We start from the raw sequence: 21,689 nt of genomic DNA, 5'->3' as shown, positions 1-21,689 counted from the left end.
CACACACACACACACACACACACACACACACACACACACACGCATACATGCACAGACATAAATATACAAAAGATGATGCCAATGAAAGCCATAGTGCAATGCTATTTTACACCTTCCTGAATGGCAGAAGGAAAGCTGATCATGTCGCATCCGGTGGGCATATGATACTACCACATATGGTAAATGGTTGTGCAAATGGAAAACAATTTTGGGGTTGAATATGTTGACCCTAAGGCCCAGCAAATTTCTCTTAGCATACACCCAGCAAAAATAAAATATATATTTTATATATAATATAAAAATATTCAGAGGGGCAAAATATTCAGAGCAGCAGTCCTTCTAACACCTGAAAACATTCCAATTTGCAATAAGCAAATTATGGTATATCTATGAAATGGAATACTATACTGCAATGAAATGAACACAGTATATTTTTGGATGAATCTCAAATACAATGCTGTGTGGAAGAAGTAAACAAACAAGGGCATGGCATAAAATTCAGTTTGTGGAATTTGATAGTCTTCACACAGAAATGTGCAAGTCATAAATGTACAGCCCAGTGAATATTCACTAACTACAAATACTCATGCAGCTTGCATCTAAAGAAAAGAATAGGACAAAGCCATGACCTCAGATGCTCCCCGCTGCCCACTTTTGGTCATTGCCTACCTCATCCTGGACAAGTGCTATCCTGAATTCTAGATAATAGATTAATTTTGCTTACATTAAATTATGCAAATGGAATATTGTTGTAAGTGCTGTTTGGTTTTTACTTTGTATTTGTCAGATGAACCATATGATTTTATGCAGTTGAGGTTTGATTTATAATAGCCATTCAATGAGTACTTGACTTTGGGTACTTTTCAGCTTGGGGCTCTCACACATAGTGCTCTTTTTTATTTTATTTATTTATTTTTTTGTGAACATACTGTACAGAGGGGTTACAATTACATGGGCAGGATAATGTGTATATTTCTTATCAAGCATTGCAGCCTCCTCCTTTGTACATAGTGGTCTTATAAACATTTCAGCACACATTTTCTTCCTCCCTTCTATCCTTCCTTCCTCCTACCCTCCCTCCCTCCCTCCCTCCCTCCCTCCCTTCCTTCCTTCCTTCCTTCCTTCCTTCCTTCCTTCCTTCCTTCCTTCCTTTCTTCCTTCCTTCCTTCCTTCCTCCCTTCCTTCTTCCTTCCTTCCTCCCTTCCTTCCTCCCTTCCTTCCTTTCTCTTTCTTCTTCTTTTTTTTTCTTAGCATTAAAAAAAATTTTTTTGTGAACATTCTCTTTCTTCTTTTCTTTTTCTTTCTTTCTTTTTTTGGTTCTGGTACTGAGGCTTGAGCTCAGGGCCTCATGTCATTTATTAGCCTTTCTCTTAAGGCTGGTGCTCTACCACTTGAGCTTGTTATGGAGATAAGAATCTCTCAAGATTTATTCATCTGGTTTGGCTCCAAATTGTGACCCTCAGATCTCAGCCTCCTGAGTAGTTACAGGCATGAGCTGCCAGCACCTTGCTAGTGAACATTTCCTTGATGAAAGATGTTTATCTAAGGTGCTTCCTTTAAGGAAACTTCTAGAAGTAGATATGACTGGCTCATTGTTCACTTTGATTCTTTTTGCTTTTTAAACCTGCTTCTTGCCTCTCACCCTCTTGGTGTCTGCTCTCTATACCCCATTAGGGTAATCAAGCAAGACTCTGATTCCCTCTCCAGGCAATAATCAGCAGCCCTCTTTTTGTCCCTGTAGCCTTCATGCCTGGGTAACCCAGTTACTGTGAGGTTCCAGGAGCTACTTCAGTGAGTAGATTGTGGTTCGGTCCCTTTAAACTTCCTGGCTCAGTTCCCTACAAGCCTGAGGCCAAAGGTAGCCCAAGCCAGGCAGACTCTGAAGCCCAGCCCCAGCTTTTCTATAGGCCATGTTCAGAAAGAAGGCCAGTGGGTAAACCTTGGGTCAGGGCCAGACTAGGCAGGGGAGAGGCTGCACATGAGGGCAGGACACGGGCCAGGCTGGGTGGTGGCTGTGCCAAGGGGCCCAGGACTCCCTGGGCAGAGGACAGGTCAATAGAATGCTGCCTCTCTGAGTGACATCTGGGCTTCGCTCACACCTGATTATTCTTCCCAGGGCCTCCCCTTGCCTTGCCTCCTCTGCCAGGGGTATTGGAAGTGTTTTTCTGTCTGACTGAGGACTGCAGGAGACTGCAGGTATATGCTGCTGTCCTGGGCCTTGTCTGTATGTCTAATAGTTAGACACAGATGAAGGTGGAGGGTCTTCTCTGAATTCTACAGAATTTAAACCCAAATCCAGCTGGCTCTGGGATTGAGCTCTTCCTGCTGCTGAAGGCTGCCTTCCTCAGGGCTGATGTGATAGGATATTAAAGGTAGATAGAAGGCCAACCCCAGGGTCAAGCCGTGTATTGTCAGCACCCAAGTTTCCCCTATCACAACCTGGTGCTCTGGGTCAAGATGCCTTCTGAAAGAACGTGAGGACAAGTCACCTGATCCATAGCTGGTGTTTTGTGGGCCAGTGACTGCCTGGCAAGACCCCTGAATGAGCTGAGATTCTTCATCTACTTCCTCCTCCCATGAAGGCTCTGATCCGTTTCATTAAAGGGGAACCGAGGCTGGGAGACAAGTGTTGAACTGTTGAGACCCATCTCCTCAGTCTTCTTGCTTCTCTGGAAGGATGGGGCCAGCTAAAGACCCAGGCTATTTCTGCAAAGGTTTATGCTGGCTATACTGGGCAGAGGTCATCTGAGGAACTGTGGAGAAGGGAGCGAGGGATGGGTGGTGCTCCAGCTGGGGAGCCTCCCTGGGCTCCTCCCAAGGGCTGTGAGGTGAGCTCAAACCCTCCCCATCCCCCTTGCCCTGTGCATGCCTGCAGTCATGCTGCATCTGACACTATGGGGAGTCCCTTGGCTGGGGTTTTAGGATTGTCCTTATATCCATAGAGCTACTCTGACCTGGACCAAGTCCCTGTCCTTCCATATTTGTAGCCCTCGCTATCTTGACTGAAGGCCCCCAGAAAGAGTCCAGAACTAGGATTTTTGAGCAAGATGCATATTTGTGAGGTGGTCCAGGAAGCCCCAGGGTTGAGAGACAGGGAAAGAAGCCAATACAGGTGAGCTAATGAGCAGCAGGTAGGCAACTGGGGCCCAAGGAAGGATGTGAGCCAAGCCTTGGGGGTGACCTCCCAAGGAGGGCAGATTTGAGGCCTTGGTCCACCAACTTAACTGATTCATCCATCATCCAGGGCTGCTCATGAGGGCATGAACTCTGAACCCTAGCACTTGGAGGGGTTCCTGGAGTGGAGTCACAGATACTTGCTAAGGGCCAGGAGAAAGGTGTGTGGAGGTGGGGGAAGAGGAAGGGTTGCTCAGAGATAGAGAGTCTGGGGCCGAGACCCCAGGAATGATCCTGGATGCCAGGTTCCAATCCCAGCTTTTCAGCTACCTCTTTTTCTAAGAAGGCTGATTTCTCTAAAATGGGTTGAAAAGGCTGCTCACCCCCAGCAGGGTTGAGATAAAAAATGATAAGGCTCCACTGGGCCGGGTGGGGATTGATAAGTGGCTCAATGGAGCTTTTGCTCCCCTGTTCGGGCAAGGAGCAAGCTGACTCACCTAGTCTGGAGGCACCCAGCAACCTGCTGTTTGAACCAAACATTGCTACCCTCGCTCTCCTTCTCTTTCCCTCTTTATCTCCAATTTTTAACATCAAATGTTGACTAACATTACACCCTATCAGAGTGGGCCTTGGGGACCCACAAATACCGTGCACTTGTCTCTGCCCTAGGAAGTTCAAAGTTCAAAGTCCACAGATCTGTGGCCAGGCATGGGTTTTGACAGGTGAGTGGAAGTTTCTGAGGGAAAATGAGGTTGTGCAGACAGATTGGGGATTCAGGAGGGAGGCGAGCTGATTGTATTGGGAGCTCCTGGTAGGTGACAGAAGCCACATGCTACCTGTGAAGCAATGGTGGCTAAAGAACAGGAGCCTTACCTGGTGTCTATGCTGTTAGATTCAGGCCTGGCCCATGCTGACTGGTCTCCATGTGCTTATAACCCTGACCCTACTATCTCATAGGGACAGAAGTTGGAGCTCAGGGCTGAGAATCCTGGGAACTGAGACAAGGGATCATCTCCTTCTCCTCCCTCCCACCTACCCCATCCCTTCCTGGTTCACACCCTGAAGAACTGAGGCAGAGGTGTGTGTGTGTGTGTGTGTGTGTGTGTGTGTGTGTGTGTGTGTGTGTGTGTGTATACATCTCTATTCATGCTTTCCATTCTAATTCCATCTGAATTCTGCATCTATGATATAATCATGTTTGTTTTTAAAATAAATAAGGCTTATAATGACTGGCTAATTACTAAATTAATCTACATGTAAACAAAACAAGATGTTCAAAGTTCATATGGCCCCTTGGTGTGAGTAGGGACATAGGTGTAGGCCAAGTGGGGGCTGGAGGAAATGCCAGGTTTCCCAGAGCCTGAGGGGGGTCCCTCACCTGACCATGGAATGCACATTGGGGTGCATTCACATCTGTTGTTACTGTATGCATCATTTCATGATCTCCCCTCTGCACCTCTGGATCCCTACATCAAAATTCACTTCATACACATGTTCTTAACACACACACATGCATGCTCATGCCATGTATAATGGGTTATCATGCACAACCCACACATGCAACTTGAAACATGCACGCCTATGTGCATGTGTATCTACACAGTCCCACTAGACAGACATGATGCTGAGAGCATTCCCAATCACACACACATATGTGTCAATACGAACATATGCCTCCATGCCACAAGCACATATACCTATGCAGATCATGCATGGGAATCATTCACATGAGACACAAACCCAAATGCCTGCAGATTAGACACAGAAATATTCCCTGTTACATGAACAGAAGCATATTTGATGCCCACACATATTCATAGGTGCTTATACATGACTTGTACACGTGCATGTACAATCTCCTCTTAGCTAGGTGGGACTCCAGCTTCCCAATTGGGCTCAGCATACTGAATCAGAGTTGCAGGAAAAGAGTCTTAGATTTTGGCCTTGGGTTGGGTGCGGGCCCTTCTCTGCTCTTCAAGCTCCTCAGAGAAGCTCTCTTCTGGCCTCTGAAGGGGCCAATTCTGCAGCTACTCAGTGGGCGAGCTGTTGTCAGGCTTCCAGCCAACATGGGAGCCTGGAGCATAGATGGGACAGTGGTCTGCCTGGGGTCTATACAGCAAGGCCTTAGAGGAGGCAAGACCAGGCTCCAGCCTTCTTTGCAGAGCCTGTTTGGACCATTGATTGAGAGGCAACCAGGCCACTACAGAATCCTTTTTTGAAACAGCTACAGTCCATCATACCTGCTTTCAAGTAAAGATGTTGTTCCCCTATGTTTCCACTCAAAGGCACAGTCATTGTCGGAGGTGTCAGCTGAAGATCAACCAATCCCTGCATGCCTAGCTCCAGGGTCCAAGCCCTAGGGCAGGACTGAGAGGTGCAGGTAGAAACCAGCTCTGGAGGATGTGTAGATACCAGGATCAGAAGAGCCTAGGGAGGACCCCCTGTACCCCTTGGTGGAGGGAGTGGACGGAAAGCTTTTCCATGTTCCTCAATGACTTAAGCCAGATGATAAGCAGGTCTCTGTCTCTGTCTCTCTTTATGTTTGCTAGCCAGGATTTTGGCACAGCTGATCAACTGCCTCAGCTTCCTGGTATTGAGTAACTGGGACTTCAGCAGGTTTATCTTTTATATGTCAGAATGCAGATAAATATACCACTATTTACTTCATGCACATGTTCTTATACACATACTCTCTCTCTCTCTCTCTCTCTCTCTCTCTCTCTCTCTCTCTCTCTCTCTCTCACACACACACACACACACACACACACACACAGGCTTTCCCCATTAGATCAACAAACAATGAAAGAGCAATATAACCCAGTGCTAGAAGGGCTGGAGGAAAGAGGCATTGGGCCCAGTGGCAGGAGGAGAGAAAATCTGAACCTCATTTTTAGCAGAATATTTAAAATATGCTTGCTTTTTTGGGGGGTAGGGGTAGGGCCAGTTCTGGGTTTGAACTCAGGGCCTGGGTACTTACTGTCCTTGAGCTCTCAAGGCTAACAACTCTACCACTTGAGCCACAGCACTACTTCCTGGGTTTTTTGGTGGTTAATTCGAGATAAGGCTCTCATGAACCTGCCCAGGCTAGCTTCAAACCACAGCCCTCAGATCTCAGCCTTCTGAGTACCTAGTATTACAAGTGTGAGCCTTCAGTGTCTAGCTCATGCTTATTTTTTGACTCAGCAATGTACCCTCCAACAATCTGTCCTTTGTGGAAAAGATGTATAAATGAGGTGTGTCTATGCATAAATAAGCATGTTTATTCCCGACAGCATCAGTAGGCAAGGGCTAAATAAACAGCGGAGGCCCCCGCAGACCACCATGGAGCTGTTAAACAAAGGCTGAGGTGAGTCCATAGGCACTGGTCTGGGTCAGTTCTTTGGTTGTGAAGAACTTAGGTCCTGGAAAACAGCCAGGGTTATGTTTCCATTTGCTATTTCAAAATGTCTCTAAAAAGTTAGAAATAAATACATAGCTTAGTCCAGACTATCAGCAGCACTTTTATACAGTGAGGGAATAGAGAGACTTACTCTTTTTTATAGATGTTTCTATGTAGAAACATTTTGGCAGTAGTGGGGTTCAAACCCAGGACCTTGTTCTTTCTAGGCAGATGCTCTATCACTTGAGCCCTAGCCCTAGCCCTTTTTTGCTTAAGGTAGACTCACATTTTTGCCTGGGGTCAGCCTTGGACTATGATCCCTCTAGTTCTGTCTCCTTTGTTGCTGAATTACAGGCACACACTACCACACCAGTTTATTTACAGTCTTGTTAACTTTTTGCCCAGGTAGTCTCCAGCCATGATCCTTCTGATCTTCACCTCTGTAGCAGTTGAGATTATAGGATTGTACCACCATGTCCTCCTCCTCCTTCTCCTCTCCTTCCTCCCTGTCTTCCTCTTCCTCTCCTTCCTCATCCTCCTCCTTTTAATTCCTTTTTCTCTTTTTTTCTTCTTCTTCCTCCTCCTTCTTATCTAGTACTGGGACTTGAACTAAGGGTCTATCACTTTGCTTAGTTTTTTAAATTCATGCTGGTTCTCTACCGCTTGAGTCATACTTCCACTTCCAGCTTTTTGCTGGTTATTTGGAGATAAGATTTTCCAGGATATGTCTGCCTATGCAGGCTTTGAACTGCAATTCTCAGACAACAGTCCCCTGAGTAGCTAGGATTATACATTTGAGCCATCAGCATCCCTCTCCTATATTCTTTAAATGATTTTAGAGGTAGCTTTTACCAATACACTGAATCACCTCTACAATTAAATTGGTAATTAAGATTTCTCATCCCACTATTCAATAGAGGGAGGACCCGTGAAGGCAAAGAACTGCTCATAGCCATGTACTGGGTGGTACTGGCCAGCACTGTAGTTCTGCCTTGACCCCACACAAGGAAGGGTCCTTCCTCTGCCACCCAGGAGAGGAGCAGCCCACAGCTTCCTGGATGGGGATGAGCCTGGGGCTGCAGGCTGGTCAGAAGATACTGGGTAGAGGGTGCAGGTTCATTTGGGATGGGGCAGTGTCCCTTTCCTGGGGCTGAGATGGTGGTGCTTCCTCACTGGGTGTCCTAGCTCAGGCCCTGCTTTCAGATACTACACTTGATCTTAGCCAAAAGGCCGAGAAGAGATGGGCCCTGCTTTCAGAAATGCTGATGAAAAGGACCACCCTTTGCTAAGTCTCCCTTGGGCCACAGTGCAATGGCCAGGGCCCTCATTCTCCAGGGTTAGCTCCCAGGCCAAGTCCAACACCTGCTGCTCAGTGTTTCAGTGAGCTTGAGCGGCTTACTTCAACTCTCTGGACCTCAGTCTCTTTGTGAATTTGGTGATACAAATAACACCGCGTTGGGTCACTATGGGTTAAAGTGCGTGGATCAAAAACTATTTTTAAAAAAGCAACACCAGTAGTCCATCAGGGACAAATGAATAAACCAGATGTGATCTTTCCCTTTGGTTATCTGTGAAAATGAATGAAATTCTGATCACTGTAAATGAACCTTGAAAACATCATGTTAAGAGAAATACTACAGAAACAAAAGGCCCCATACTATATGATTCCACTCACAATAAATTTCAGAGTAAGAAAATTTACAGAGACTGAAGTACATCGGTGGTTGCCTAGGACTTGGGGGTAGGGAATGACTGCTATTGGGCTAGGAGATTCCTTTTGGGGTGATCATAATGTTCTGGGATTATAGCCGTGATGATTATAAAACCTTGCAAATATACTAAAATCACTTTAATGGGATAAATTTTATATTGTGTGCATTATATCTTGGGAAAAAAAGAGCAAATGTGAATTAGGACTGAATATAAAAATTTATGTTAGGGGGCTGGGAAGGTGACTCAGTGGTAGAGCGCTTTCCTTGCATGCGTGAGGCCCTGGGTTCGATTCCTCAGTACCATATAAGCAAAAAGAAAAAAGCCAGAAGTGGCGCTGTGGCTCAAGAGGTAGAGTGCTAGCCTTGAGCTGAAGAGCTGAGGGACAGTTCCCAGGCCCAGAGTTCAGGCCTCACGACCGGACCCCTCCCCCCCCCCACCAAAAAAAAAATTATGTTAGCTGGGTGCTGGTGGCTCACACCTGTAATCCTAGCTGTTCAGGAGACTGAGATCTGAAGATCACAGTTTGAAGCCGCCTGGGCAGGAAAGTCTGTGAGACTTTTTTTGTTGTTGGTGGTGGTGGTAGTGGTGGTGGGGCTTGAACTCTGGGCCTGGACGCTATCCCTGAGCTCTTCTTCAAGGTGAGCACTCTACCACTTGAGCCACAGCACCACTTCTGGTTTTCTGGTGGTTTATTGGAGATAAGAGTCTCACAGACTTTCCTGCGCAGTCTGGCTTTGAACCACAATCCTCAAATCTCAGCCTCCTGAGTAGTTAGGATTATAAGCATGAGCCACCTGAGCCCAGCAGTCAGTGAGACAATTAACCACCAGAAGACCAGAGAAGTGGCACTGTGGCTCAAAGTGGTAGAGCACTACTAGCCTTGAGCAAAAGAGGTCAGGGGCAGTGCCTAGGACCCGAGTTCAAGCCCCATAGCCAAAAAAAAGAAAATTATGTTCAAATGTACCATACATCTTTGTTGTTGTTGTTGTTTGGCAATACTTTGTTTGAAAATGCTAGCATGCAAAAAAAGACTAAGCCATATCCTTAGTCCTTTTTTTTGTGTGTGTATTAATTGATTTTTGAGCAGAGTGTCTCCTTTAAAGTCAGGCTGGCCTGTACTGTAATCCCCCTATTTATGCTTTCTGTGTAGGAGGAAAAGAACACAAATATGACTTGATATTATAGTAATCCTTTAATTTTTAAATGCATAGAGGCCTTCTTAGAAAATAAACAAAGAAGAATATATTTGTGGAGAAGTAGAGAGAGGACAAAGGGTTTAGTTTTCTGGAGTGGCAAGTTGTGTGGAGGTACACACATTGGGGAACTAATGGAAGACAGGAGTTAGTTCAGTAAGGTTTGTCTGTCCAGAGCCATCCTAGTTCTGACTTCTGTCTGAGAGCTAATGCTGCTGTCTTCCTGGTACAGAGGAGAGGAAAAATACCTTCCAAAGGGAAATTTATGTTCTGCTTTGAGGTAGATAGGAGAAGGGCAAAGAGCTCTTTGTGCATATTTTGTTTCTTTTTCTAATTGCCTTTAGCTCAAAACAATCCTCATGTGAAAGAGGTATATTTTGGGATGGCCTGTTCTAAGTTCCTTTTGAGAGTAACTGGACAAACTTAAAAACACATAATTGCATAATTGGAACAACTTTGTAATGATACAGAATCATGAATAAAATTGAAATAAAAATACTATTATATGAAGCAGTCAGAATGCTACCTAGTATATAATAAGTATCACATGTTGGTGTCAGCTGCTGTTAATGAACACCAGAGCTACCCTGTGAGGTTGGGCCTCTCATCCTTATGTGGCCGATGGGGAAATCAAGGCTGAGAGAAGGGATGAGATGTCATTGTATTGCTCTCTTCCTGGCTTGCAGTCTGGCGAGGGTAGAATCTTGGTGTCAGGTAGTGAGTTGCCCTTCCTGGCTTTCATTTCCTTTGCAAATCTTTGCTCCAGCCCATCCCACACATTTCTGAGTCATTGTGCCTATGTTGTACTTGGGGAGGGGTCATGGGTTGAGAGGATGCCCTGAGCATATGTATCCAGCACACAGGGGACCCAGCTGGTAGGCTGTAATTGTGTTTCTGGAACAGGCTTAAGTGGCAGAGCTGGGACCAAATGGGTGGAGACTCCAGAGAGACAGTGGTGTGATTCCGATGAGCCCAAAGGCCCGTATGTTGACTTTGGTCCTCGGTCTGTGGCACTATTGGGAGGAGGTAGAAGCTTCAGGAGATGGGATGTAGCAGTTGGAAGTTAGGTCATTGGGGACATGAACTTGAAGGAGCTTCTCTTTTTTGCTTCCTGCCACCATGAGGTAAGCATCTTTCTCTGTCCCACTGTGGTGTTCTGCCGCACCACAGGTCCTAAAACAATGGTGCCAATCCATCAGGGACTGAAACCTCTGAAACCGTGAGCCTCAGTAAAGGAGGTTAGCTTGGGTACTTTGTTACAGCAACAGGAAGCTGGCACCCATAGACAGGATTGTGTTCGGAGTTCCAGTGGCGCAATCGGTTAGTGTGTGGTACTTATAAGACAGGATCGTGTTCCATAGCCCAACTTCCCCGGATGTAATGAGCCACATATCCCTCAGGAGACGGTGCTGACCAGGGGCAGAGTAATCTGGTGTGTATGCAGGGGAAGCTCTTCAGAGGAGGCCATACAAGCTGAGGCCAGGGGACAAAGCCTGCCCCTGGCAATCCTTCCTGTTTAGCCAATTATCCATGAGAAGCACGTCTAAGGCCTCAGTTGCCCTTGCTGAACCAGCCCAGCAGAGTGGTTATTATGAAGAGGCCGTTAGGGCCGAGATTGCCTGGGTTCAGTCCCAGCTTCTCTGCTTTTGCTTTCTGACGGGGTGACAGTGAGTTGGGAAGTATGCCTCTCTCTACCTTGCTCTCTTCCTCCTCAGAGAAGGAGGTGACAGGACTCTCCTCCCTTGTCCTCAGAACAATTAGATGAGAAATGGTACTCTGGGTGCCAGCAGGGCCTCAAGACCTGTTGCGATTGCAGTCACTCTCGTTGTTTTATTAGCTGTGAAGGAGCTAAGGCCATGTGTGTGTGCCCGGAGGCAAGGGACTAGTCCCTGAGTCCCCATCTCTAAGCTCCCAGCCTGCAGTCCCCCTGGCTTCATCAGTCAGTGATCGACAGGCTGGGCTGATGGCGTCCTGGCAGGCCTGTCCTGGCAGCTGCTCCCACAAGGCGAGGCCCTGATTGCTGCGAGAATTAATTAGGCTGCATTCCTCTTGCAGGGCTGCTGGCGGGCCTGCACATAGCCCCCTTCTGAGCTGCCGAGGGCTCTTGGCTGGGATCCCTGGCAGGCCAAGGCAAGGCCTGCACTGTGCTTACCCCAGAGAGGGGCTGGGAGGCCTCTGTGAGCTGGAAGCCCTGGCCAAGGAAGGGCCAATGATAAGCCAGCAGCCCAAGGCCCACTCCTGTCCTGGTGCTCCCTTGCTTAGCCATCTTTGCCAGCCCCTCATCACTCAACATCAAATTCCTGGCATTGGATGCTATCCCCAGCCTGGCCCCTGCCGCCCAGGCCGGCTGCTGCTCCCTGGACCCTGCCATGTTCTGACATGCTTGCCCATCCCTCCTCCCCCCTGTAATGTTCTGTCCTTCAATCGCACATTTCTCAGCATCTCTTGTCCCTTCCCATTGTCCATCATCTTCTCCTGGGAAGTGTGGGAAGTGACAGTTGCTGGTGGTGTACCCCACCTCTGGCACCACCCCACATCAGGAATCCAAGTCTCAATATATGCTCAGGAAGGCACACCAGCCTTCCCCACAGCCCTCCTTCTTTGATCCCTGAGATTGTGGCTGAGGGTAGCTCCCTTCTTCTGAAGAGGAGAAGGTTCCTGTGCTTGAGACCCTCATCTCTACCATCCTGTGGATCCTGGCCTACATGTCACCTCTTCCAGGAAGCCACCTTGGGTTCCCCTTCCTCAAGGGCTTCCTCTCAGTGCTTGTTCCTTATCAGAGGGATGGGAGACTATAGAAGCTAAGAGCCTGGGGTTTCAATTCCACCTTAGCCACCTCATGGCTGTGTGACTGGACAAGTTATAGAACCACTCTGTGTCTCAGTTACCTATCACAATTTTGTTTTTTGGTGCCAGTCCTGGAGCTTGAACTCAAGGTCTGGGCAATGTCCCTGAGATTTTTTGCTCAAGGCTAGCATTTTATCACTTGCGCTATAGCCCACCTCCAGCTTTTTTGGTGTTTAAACCATGATCCTCAGAGCTCAGCCTTCTGAGTTGCTATGATTACAGGTATGAGCCACCAGTGCCCTGCTCAACTTTTATTTACTTATTTATGAATTATCTTTAAGTGGTTGTACAAAGGAGCTGCCATTCAACAAAACAGTATATGAATATAATCCATCTTGATCAAAAGTCTTTGTATGTTGCCTAGGCTGGTTCTGAATTCTGGAGTTCCAATGATCTTCCCGCTTCAGTTTCCCAAGAAGCTGGCACTACAGTTGCATACTACCATACCCAATGTACGCCTCATCTGTGACATAGGAATACTAATGCTAGAACTGGCTGCCTAAGATAGTTATGAGGAATCACAGTTAGTGTGTGCAAAGCACTGGTAAGACCTTGATAAACAGGAGTCTCTATTTTCCCTAATGCTGAGGCTTGGCCTTTCAGGCAGGGGTAGCTTCTGTCTGTATAGCTCAGATTATCATCACTATTGGATGAATGGATGGCCATATTCCAGGAATTTACTGCCCTGATGATAGGCAAATGACTTATCTGAACCTACCCTGGACTTTCTTTGAAGAGAGAGAGAAAAAAATAAAGAGGGGGAGGGGAGAGAGATTTTGAGTTTGTAGCAGGATGGTGGGCGTGTGGAGTCAACTAAGGCCCAGCCTCCCTGGCCTGGTTGGCACCAGGTGCAGAACTAAGGTACAGCTCTATCTGTTCCCCACCTCAGTCTCCTGTGTCTGTAACCAGAATCAGTCTGGGTCATCCTGTGCCCCCTTCTGGTCTATCTCTGTCTCTAGAGTTCCAGCCAAGGTAACATGTATTTGATTCAGAAAACCTTGGGAAAATCTTACTGTTTACTGGGAAAAATAGAAGTTTTTGTTCTACAAAAATGTAAAGTTTTTTCAAATGTAGATCCAGTTCTTCCCAGAGGTCAGCCAGATAGTGGCTCCTCATACATCCTCTGCTTTCTGTCATTCCCCACCTACCACCCAGACCCAACTGCCCAGAGTCTAGCAGCACCCACAGACTCTGGGCAGTCTGACCCCTCACTCCCTGGCCCTGCACACTATTTGTCCCTTGGAGAGAAGAGGGACTGGATGTGGGCCAAGATGGGGACGCCAGAAATCCAAGGCCCAAAGGCTAAGAATCTGAGAGATCCTGAGCCACTGTTACCCAAATCTCCTTTTCTCCCTCAAACTGCTGCTCAGTCATTTGGGCCACTGACCTCTGACCCTGATCATGGCCCTGTGCAAGGGCAGTGAGCAACTGCTTTCTCCAGAATTCCACTGCCAGGACTTTCAGCCTCTGCCAAGATCCCTCCCTTATGCAGCCCTGTGGCTGCATGCTTGGTGTATCCAAAGGGGCAGGGCCATTTTCAATGGGTGGCTATGATGCTGGGTCAGAACCAGGTGAAGTCTCAGCAGGAGAGGATGCTGTGCATTGGGCTGGGCAACAAATGACCAGGCTGGCCAGAACCCTGTGGACCCTGCAAAGTGGGTGGTGACTCACCTGAAAAGGCTGTAGTTTCAGGGCCCAGACCTGATATTTCCTGGCTCATAAGAGGAAGTCTAACTTCTCAGCTTGGCCTTCAAGGCCTCTCCAACTTGGTCTTCCATTCTCTCTTGCCTGCTCCAGCACAAAGAGGCCCTGGTGAAGACCCCCCCCACCCCCCATCTCCCCTTGTCTGGACCCTTTCCCTGTTTTCCTCTAACTTATTTGAGTCTGGCTCATGTTTTGAGACAACATGAGCGCCACCTTCATGCAGGATCCTTTCTCTGACCACCTGTGCCCTAGCCAGCTCCAATCTCTCCCTCATACTGGTCTTCCTTTGGCTCTGTCCCCATCCCGTGCATTATGTAATCACCTTTGGCAGCCTGACAAGCAAACTCTGCTTCTTCTCAGGCTCCAGGCTCAGCCTGGCACCAGAGCTCACCTGTCTCGTGCTTGCATCAGCACTTGGATTTGGAGCCCATGACTTCCCATTTTCTGGGTGAAAAAACTGAGGCTCAGAAAGAGCTTTGTTCAAAGTCATGCTTGAGTGGCGATCCATGGATTCAATTACATGTATACTAATGCTGCGGCTAGCAGGTCAGAGTTCTCACCCTGATGCCATCCCTTGATGCTACCGTTACCCCCAAATTGTCACTTGCCTCCTCTGTGCACCACTGTCCTCATATATACCTGCATCCCAGTGTTGTTGTGATGACCAAATGAGTTAATCTGGATGAAGCCTGGTGTATGCCAGTATACAGCGTGAGCTCAATAGATGTCAACATGTCATTCTTCCATGAAGCAGCCAGGGTTGGTTTTGTGGGCAAGGGTTAGAGCACTATGTAAATGATTATTGCTTAGTCTATACATATTTCCTGCGAGCTGGCTCAGGTCACAGCCTGCCGCACCCAGCCTAGCCCAGGTGTGGGGAAAGGACTCCACCTGTTCAAAGGGGGATTTGGTGGAAATGGGGACAGTGGATCCAGGTAGCTACCAGCAGGAATGACCTGGGCTGTCCCTGGCCCAGAAGAGCTGCATGGGCTCCAGCAGGCTTGGAGCTTGAGCTAGAGTCCCAGCCTCCTTCTGTTAGAGAAGTGCCAAACTCCTTTGCTCTGGGCCTTGTAGTCAGCTCCTGGCAGGACAGGATGGGGCAACTGGGGCAGAAGTAGGCCTCTGAACCCTCAAAGTTTTGGCTTCTCCTAAATGCACTCTGGGGCAAGGCCTGCTGCCCGTTGGTTTCTGGGCTATTGGTGGCAACCTAGATCCCAGAATCCCATTTTCACAACTGCAGATCGCTGCTTCAGTGCACAAGAGGCAAAAGCCCAGAGAAAGGAGGTTAGCAACCTGAAATGGCTAGCAGGAGAGGCAGCGGAAACTGAGGTTCTAGCCAACCACCTTGGGCCCTTCCCTCCCATTCCTAAGAGAGACTTATCACCGCTGCTCATCTAAGACCAAAAAAAAAAAAAATCCCAGAACACCATGTCATCATTTATTATAAACAGAAGTTTGCAGGTAAACAATTGAAATTGTTAAAAAATACATTAAAATAAATAATTGAGATTCTCAAAGTTCTCAGAACAAATAAGTTATATACAGATAGGTGAAGCCCACCAGGGTCTTCTCACCAGCAGTGTCCCCAGGGAATAAGGGTACAAAGACTCTCAGGGATGGGAAGTTGGAGAGGACAATAGGAGCCAGCCAGGAATTCAGCCCTGGGGGGACCTGTCCAGCCTCTAGGTCTGCTTAGGCATGTCTGTGCCCTGGTGCACAGATGCTCTTGGATTGTGGCCAAACAGACAGGACATGGCCTCCAGGTTCATGTCCACCCCACGCAGCTCCTTCAAGCAGGGCCATGGCTGGCAGCCAGCGCTGGGAGGCTGCTCTACCTTGCAGAGGCTGAGGGGTTTCCTGATGGTATGAGGGTGCAAAACAGCCAGGATAGACTTCCTCACCAGAGTGGGGTGACCAGAGCTTGCACTAACCCCAACAGTTGGGTCCAACAGGCAAACACCCAGACCCTGGCCCAGGAGACAGTCAGAGCATCTCCCTTGAGCTGCCCGATCTCTATATGGGCTTCCTTCTCAACCTTCCTCTGGCGCATGGCGCTATCTCTTCCTCCACCTGGAGTGTGCAGGCCTGGGTTTTGTCATCATCTGCTGCTGTTGCTGGGCCAAGTGGACCTTGGAGGCAGAAATGTCCCTGGAAATTGAGAAGGATTGACTTAGGAGATTGACACTACCCAAGATGAGAGATAGAGATTAGAGCTCTTGTTTGGGTCCTGGCTTGTGGACACTTTGGAATAGAAGGTGGGCCACAGCCTGTGAATAGGGTCTACCCAGCAAAGCCAAGGCCGTACGAGGCCTGGAAGCTTCTCTGCCCATGGAGGCTTACACAGCTCCCACTCTGAAAGAACGATGGATGATACAGCCAAGGATGACCCAGGTATTGCCCGTGTCTGCCCTTCCTCTTTTGCATCTCCCTTTTGTGCCCTTCCCAGCTATTTACCTTCCTCTCATCCAAACTGCTCCTTCTCTAATGCCACCATGCTGCTGCACAAGGTGCTGCATCTCAAACAATCTGGTCCAGTTGACCTTTGAACACAGCCAGGGTCCTGGAAAGGACACTGGCAATTTCTAAGTGTCCAATTCCTAGCTAAAAGGGCCCTGGCTTGCTAGCAAGAAGAATGCCCTTAGACTCTGGCTGTGGGAATGTAGACAAGGGCTCACCTTCTCTGGGACCCTCATAAAATGCCAAACAGGCCTTGACTACCGAGAGATGAGCACAAAGGGCAAAGGCAGCTCTGTGCACACTGTAAAGTGCTCTGCACAGGTGAAGCCTTAGCCACTCTGATGTTCTTTTCATCCTTAGGTGTGTGTGTGTGTGTGTGTGTGTGTGTGTGTGTGTGTGTGTGTGTGTGTGTGTACTAGGGCTTGAACTCAGGGCCTTGTACTCATGATTGGCTCTTTGTGCCCAAGGCTGTTGCTCTGCCACTTGAACCACAGCTCCACTTCTGGCTTACTGATGGTTATTTGGAGATTAGAGTCTCATGGTAACTTATCTGCCTGGAATGGCCTTAAACCTGGACCCTCAGATCTCAGCCTCCCAAGTAGCTAGGATTACAGGTGTCACACTAGCACCTAGGCACGACAGTTCTTAAATATATGCCCACCACACCTTCTTGCCTTTTTCCCTATTTTCCTGCCTCCCCCTCAAAAATGGGAATTCCTAATGGGCCACACTACCATTCAGCTCCAAAGAGCCCTCAGTAGCAAGAGTGGATATGTCAAAGACCCTCAAAGCTCTATGGGTGCCAAGCCCTGACTGACACACATCATGTATGTCAACACCCCTAGGATTTCATGGCCATCATGTGGGATGGACACTGCCGTTTCCACTTTTTAAAAATCAGAATCTGAATCACAGAGGAGTGGAATGGCAAGTCTGGAGTCACAAAGCTTGTCTGTGGCAGGGCTGGAGTCCTAGTCAGGCCCACTGTCCTGCCCTCTGCTGCGTGGCCCCATGTGGAATTTCTCTTCTCAAATCAGTTTGGTTGGACAAGTGTTCCTGGGCCCCACCTGAAACCATGTGGGAGATGAGTGTGGGGATGAGGAGGGAGCAGACTGGGCAGTCAGCCCCCTCAGAGTCATCCACCATGTGAACAACACTTGATTCTCAGTCGTGAGCCCCTAGACCTGCTACAAAAAGTCCATACTCAGGCCTTGTGCAAACAGAGAGCACAAGGGTTCGGAACAGACTACACTCAGCCAGATTCCACAGATGCTCTGCAACTTTGGGCAAGTGACTTCACCTCTCGGGCCTCAGTTCTCTGGTCTCCCATGGAAAAGAAGGGACATGTGCAAGGTATGCAGGAAGTGCTCAGTCAGTGTCAGCCCCCTCACCTCAGTCTCTGGAGAAGCTCTCCTGCTGAGGTCCATGTCTTGCCAGTCTGGGGCACCTGCTCAGGGGACTGGCTTCTTGGTACAGACACAGCTTCAGTCCTGAAGGAATGGAACAGCAACAGAACCCAAATGAGGGGCTGCCCAGCACCCTGAAGGCACCTGGCTTCAAGCCCAGCCCAGCCCCCACCCTACCCCACCTGCCCTCCAGAGCAGATCCATTTCCACTCTGTGCACCTGGCATCCTTCCTTTCCCAGGCAGGGTGGGGACTAAGGAAAACTGAGCTACTGGGAATGTGTTATTAGCTTTAGAATAAGGCAGCTGTATGGCTGGGCTTCCCGGAACCTGGCCACCTGCAGCTGCCGGGGAAACTGAGGCAGGTTCCCCCCCCCCAGCCTGAACTCATAATGGGGGCTGGATTCAGGAAACCAGTTATTTCTTTTCCAAGGGGAGGAGAAAAGGAACAAAATCTCTCTCCACTTCTTTTACAGAACGGGAAAACCAAAGCCAAGAAAGGGAGGAGACATGGTGGCAACCCCTCTGCTCTCCCCCACCCCCCAAATCTCTGACAACCCTGGGATTGTGTCATGGCTTCCCAATTCCAGATGTTATTTTTCTTCCAGACAAGCTCCGAGTCTCAGATTCGATTAAAAATCCAGTGGGTCTTGAAGGCCTGACACAAGTCCTATTTCCTGTCTCAATTGGCACCTGGGTACCTCCCACCTGCCCAGGGGTGGGGACACAAGTATTCTCAAAAGCTCCCAAGGCAGGACAAAGCCCCCAAGGAAGGCCTCATGGGTACCTAGCTCTCCATGGGAAAGGATGCTGTACCACCACCCCTGGGTTGCCTGTGGGCACCCCACCCCTACCCTCCACCCCAGGACCTGACTCACTCCTACTAGCCAGCTCCTCTGCTTGCCTCCTAGATGTAGGTTCAGGCTAGCAGGCACCTCTACCCCTGCAGGCTGGGTGCCCACCTACCAGGGACTTTGATGGCAAAAGGTGGCACAGACAGGGTCGCGGGTGCTGGAGCACTCACAGCGCCTTGGCAGAGAGCGGCGCCGGCGTCTTGGCGGGTTTCCCAGGCCGTAAGGAGCTGTCTGTCTGTGGGCGGACAGCCAGCAAGGTAGTGGTGTGGGACAAGGAGAGAGAGGGGGGGGGGGATTAGATAAACCTTCATCATTGGCCAGCAGGGACTGTCCATACTACACACTAAGACAGTCAATCATGCCATCTTTCATGGCAGTGAAAGTGAAAGGTGACCAATCTCTGAACTCTGGCTCTACCATTGTGCCCGGGAAGCCCTGGGCAGGCTTCCTTTTCTCTTTTAGCCTCTTGGCTCTGGTTCTGCTTTGCTCAGGAAGAGGAATCTGTGGTCCCACCCAAAGCTGTGAGCTGAGAGCCCTTCCAGTCCTTCTCCCCTCCCAAGAGGGAACCTGAGCCCAGGGGGCAAGGCTGGTCCTGTTTTCAAAGAAGGTTCTGAGCTAGCCCTGGAGGAAGGGAGGCCTCTCCATCTCACAGAACTGAGTACTCCCCTCTCAGCTCCAATGCCCCCATCTCCTCCTCCACTTACCCGGGAAAGTCACAAATGTGCCCTAAAACTCTACCTTAAAATTTTTGTTTGTATGTAGTGTGTGTGTATGTGTGTGTGTGTGTGTGTGTGTGTGTGAGAGAGAGAGAGAGAGAGAGAGAGAGAGAGAGAGAGAGAGAGAGAGAGAGAGAGAGTAGAGAAAGATTGAAGACTCTATCTGGCCAAGGTGGCCTGAGCAGGTAGGGCCCCTGAGGCTGATCATACCAGCATCCTTGGGTGACAGAGCTAATTTTAGATGGTGTGGCAGAATTACAATCACTCCAGGTAGACACAGCACGCAGGGACTGGCAGGGTTCCCGCCCTGAGTGAGTGTTTGGATGCGGATTAGCTCCACACACTTACGTGCCAGGCTTCTCTTGCCTTATGCAATTTAGGGAAGGAATAAAAAAAAAATCACAAACACACACAGCAACTCCAAGCTGAGGTATGCAGAGGCCTGGAGGCGGCACGGGCGCAGGCAGAGCGCTCAGCACCCAGCACCTATTGGGGTTAGAGAGGCAGGGAACACAGGCAGGTTGCTTGCCTGTCATCTAGGGACAGAGCAGTGCCTGCTTCTTGGGGAGCTTTGGGGTGCTCAGGAGACCATACTGCCCCTGCAGAGCTGGGCACAGGGCCTGGCACAGTTAAGATGCGTCTGCTGTCATTGATGATGCTATTCTTTGTGGAAGAAGTGTGGATGAGTATCCACAGACTGGGCTGGAACCCACCACTTACTACCTTCCTATGTGATCTTTGTGAAGTCTCCTAACCTCTCTGAGTCTCAATATCCTGGTCTGGAAAATGGAGCCAACACTTTCCTACCAGGGAGTTGTGAGCATTCTCAGGAACCTCCCCCCTGCATATACCTGGCTCTGGTGGCTGAAACAGAAACTGCTTACTGCTTGTATTAGCACTATGCCCCCATCTGGAGGCCCAAAGGAGGGCCCGACTGCAGCAGATGCTCCCCAGCATGCCAGGGACCCTCCTCATACCCTTGGACCCTCACTAGGTCTCCATGGTGCTCACTCACCCAGCAGTATTCACCCAGATGATGTCCAGGTGGCAAAAGTAGACGCATTCCTTGTCAAGCCAGGAGCTACAGGAGCAACGTCGAGACCGCAGGTGGGCGCCACGGGTCTGGGCTGCGAGCTCTGGCTGCTCTGGGTTGTCAGCAGCCTGGCCCTTTCCTGTACACACAGGAGGGGAAGAAAGAGAGGCAGAGAGGTGGTCAGGGTGCCAGCCCTCCTGGGATAGGGGACCTGCCAGGCTCCTCCTCTTGCACAATCAAGGAAGTTGGCACTCTGGCTGCTCAGGAGCTCCTGGCCAGCCTGGGGGAAGCCCCAGCAGCCCGGTGGGAAGGGTTAGCCCCTGCTCCAGGCTGCAGCAGCCTGCACCTGCACAGCACCCCATGCTGCTGCCATGGGCTCCAGTGTTACGCCCCCAGTTAATTTGAAGGAGCACTGCATCCCTGGGGCAGGGGTGGGGGATGGGGGGGATGCTGAAGACCCTGCTATACTGACCCACCTCCCTCTGGGAAAGCAGCAGCAAGTGAGACCAGGCTCACCTTCGTGCAAGGCCACGAGCAGAGCCAGAGCCACGGAGTACCAGGCGGTGGGCGTGGAGACCATGGCAGCGGCTTGAGTGCACAGCTGGACAGCTAGATGGAGCTGGGAGAGCGCCTGTTGCCAGTGACTTACTGCTAAGCTGAGCAGAGAGAGCTCATTGCAGCGGTGCCCAAGCAGCCTCTTATAACACCAGGCAGGGCCCCGCCCCTGCAGCTCCAGCCCCGCCCTGCTGCACCTTGGGCTGGGAGCCAGGGACACCGCCTCCTCCCAGGGTGCCTGGCCCGCCCTGGCCTCTCAGTAAGGGGTGGGGGGGAGGGAGGTGGGAACCAGTGCTCCTCCCTCCAAACTGGAGCAGTTCTGGGAGTCCTGAAGCTCCCCAGCACCCTCCTAGTCCAGGTGACTTCATGAACTTGCCCCTTATTACCCTCCCCACTCCCTCTGTGGCACTCTGTTAAGTTTGGAAGTGGGTGGAAGAGACCCTGCCATCTGCACTCCCTGCCTGCCCTCTGCCTACAGCCTGAGGATGTCTCTCTGTTGTGTGGGAGGTGAAAGGCCCACTCAAGTCCGTGTGGCCTTGGGCGAGTCAGAGCCCCCGCTGGGCTGACTGGCCTCAGCGAAGGGCACAGCTCACCCTGGACCTCTAATTAGCCTGGGGCTGCCTCATTCTCTCCTCATTCAGGAAGTGCCACCACCCACCCCTTTCTGCCCCCCTACCCCCAGAGCCTGGATGGAACAGGCGTTCTAGTGCCTTCCAGAGG

The 21,689-nt window shown here is 49.7% G+C and overlaps 1 protein-coding gene and 1 pseudogene across 1 annotated transcript; both read right to left on the bottom strand.

Moving 5' to 3' along the window:
- Positions 1–7,646: 7,646 nt before the first annotated feature.
- On the bottom strand, positions 7,647–7,735 carry LOC138803544 (U2 spliceosomal RNA; annotated as a pseudogene).
- Positions 7,736–15,394: 7,659 nt separating this feature from the next.
- LOC138803281 (endothelin-2-like) lies at positions 15,395–20,994 on the bottom strand. The gene is made up of 5 exons (XM_069987097.1): positions 20,931–20,994; positions 20,397–20,553; positions 18,778–18,900; positions 17,799–17,897; positions 15,395–16,098 (listed from the first exon to the last, which is right to left on the bottom strand). The coding sequence occupies exons 1-5, from the start codon at positions 20,992–20,994 to the stop codon at positions 16,005–16,007; spliced, it is 537 nt and encodes a 178-aa protein (XP_069843198.1). The 3' UTR covers positions 15,395–16,004.
- Positions 20,995–21,689: the final 695 nt, after the last annotated feature.

Source organism: Dipodomys merriami, unplaced genomic scaffold (assembly GCF_024711535.1).
Source record: "Dipodomys merriami isolate MVZ:Mamm:240054 unplaced genomic scaffold, mDipMer1.0.p SCAF_34, whole genome shotgun sequence".
Taxonomy (NCBI): domain Eukaryota; kingdom Metazoa; phylum Chordata; class Mammalia; order Rodentia; family Heteromyidae; genus Dipodomys; species Dipodomys merriami.
The sequence above is the reverse complement of the archived record's forward strand: the minus strand, read 5'-3'. Positions and strand labels throughout refer to the sequence as shown.

Bases quoted from the DNA above. Each gene is read 5' to 3' on its own strand.
- LOC138803281 (XM_069987097.1), bottom strand. From the start codon at position 20,994: ATGGTCTCCACGCCCACCGCCTGGTACTCCGTGGCTCTGGCTCTGCTC. The intron at 20,554-20,930 runs GTGAGCCTGGTC...CTGTGTGTACAG, and splicing joins GCTCGTGGCCTTGCACGAAG to GAAAGGGCCAGGCTGCTGAC. The intron at 18,901-20,396 runs GTGAGTGAGCAC...GTCCGCCCACAG, and splicing joins ATCTGGGTGAATACTGCTGG to ACAGACAGCTCCTTACGGCC.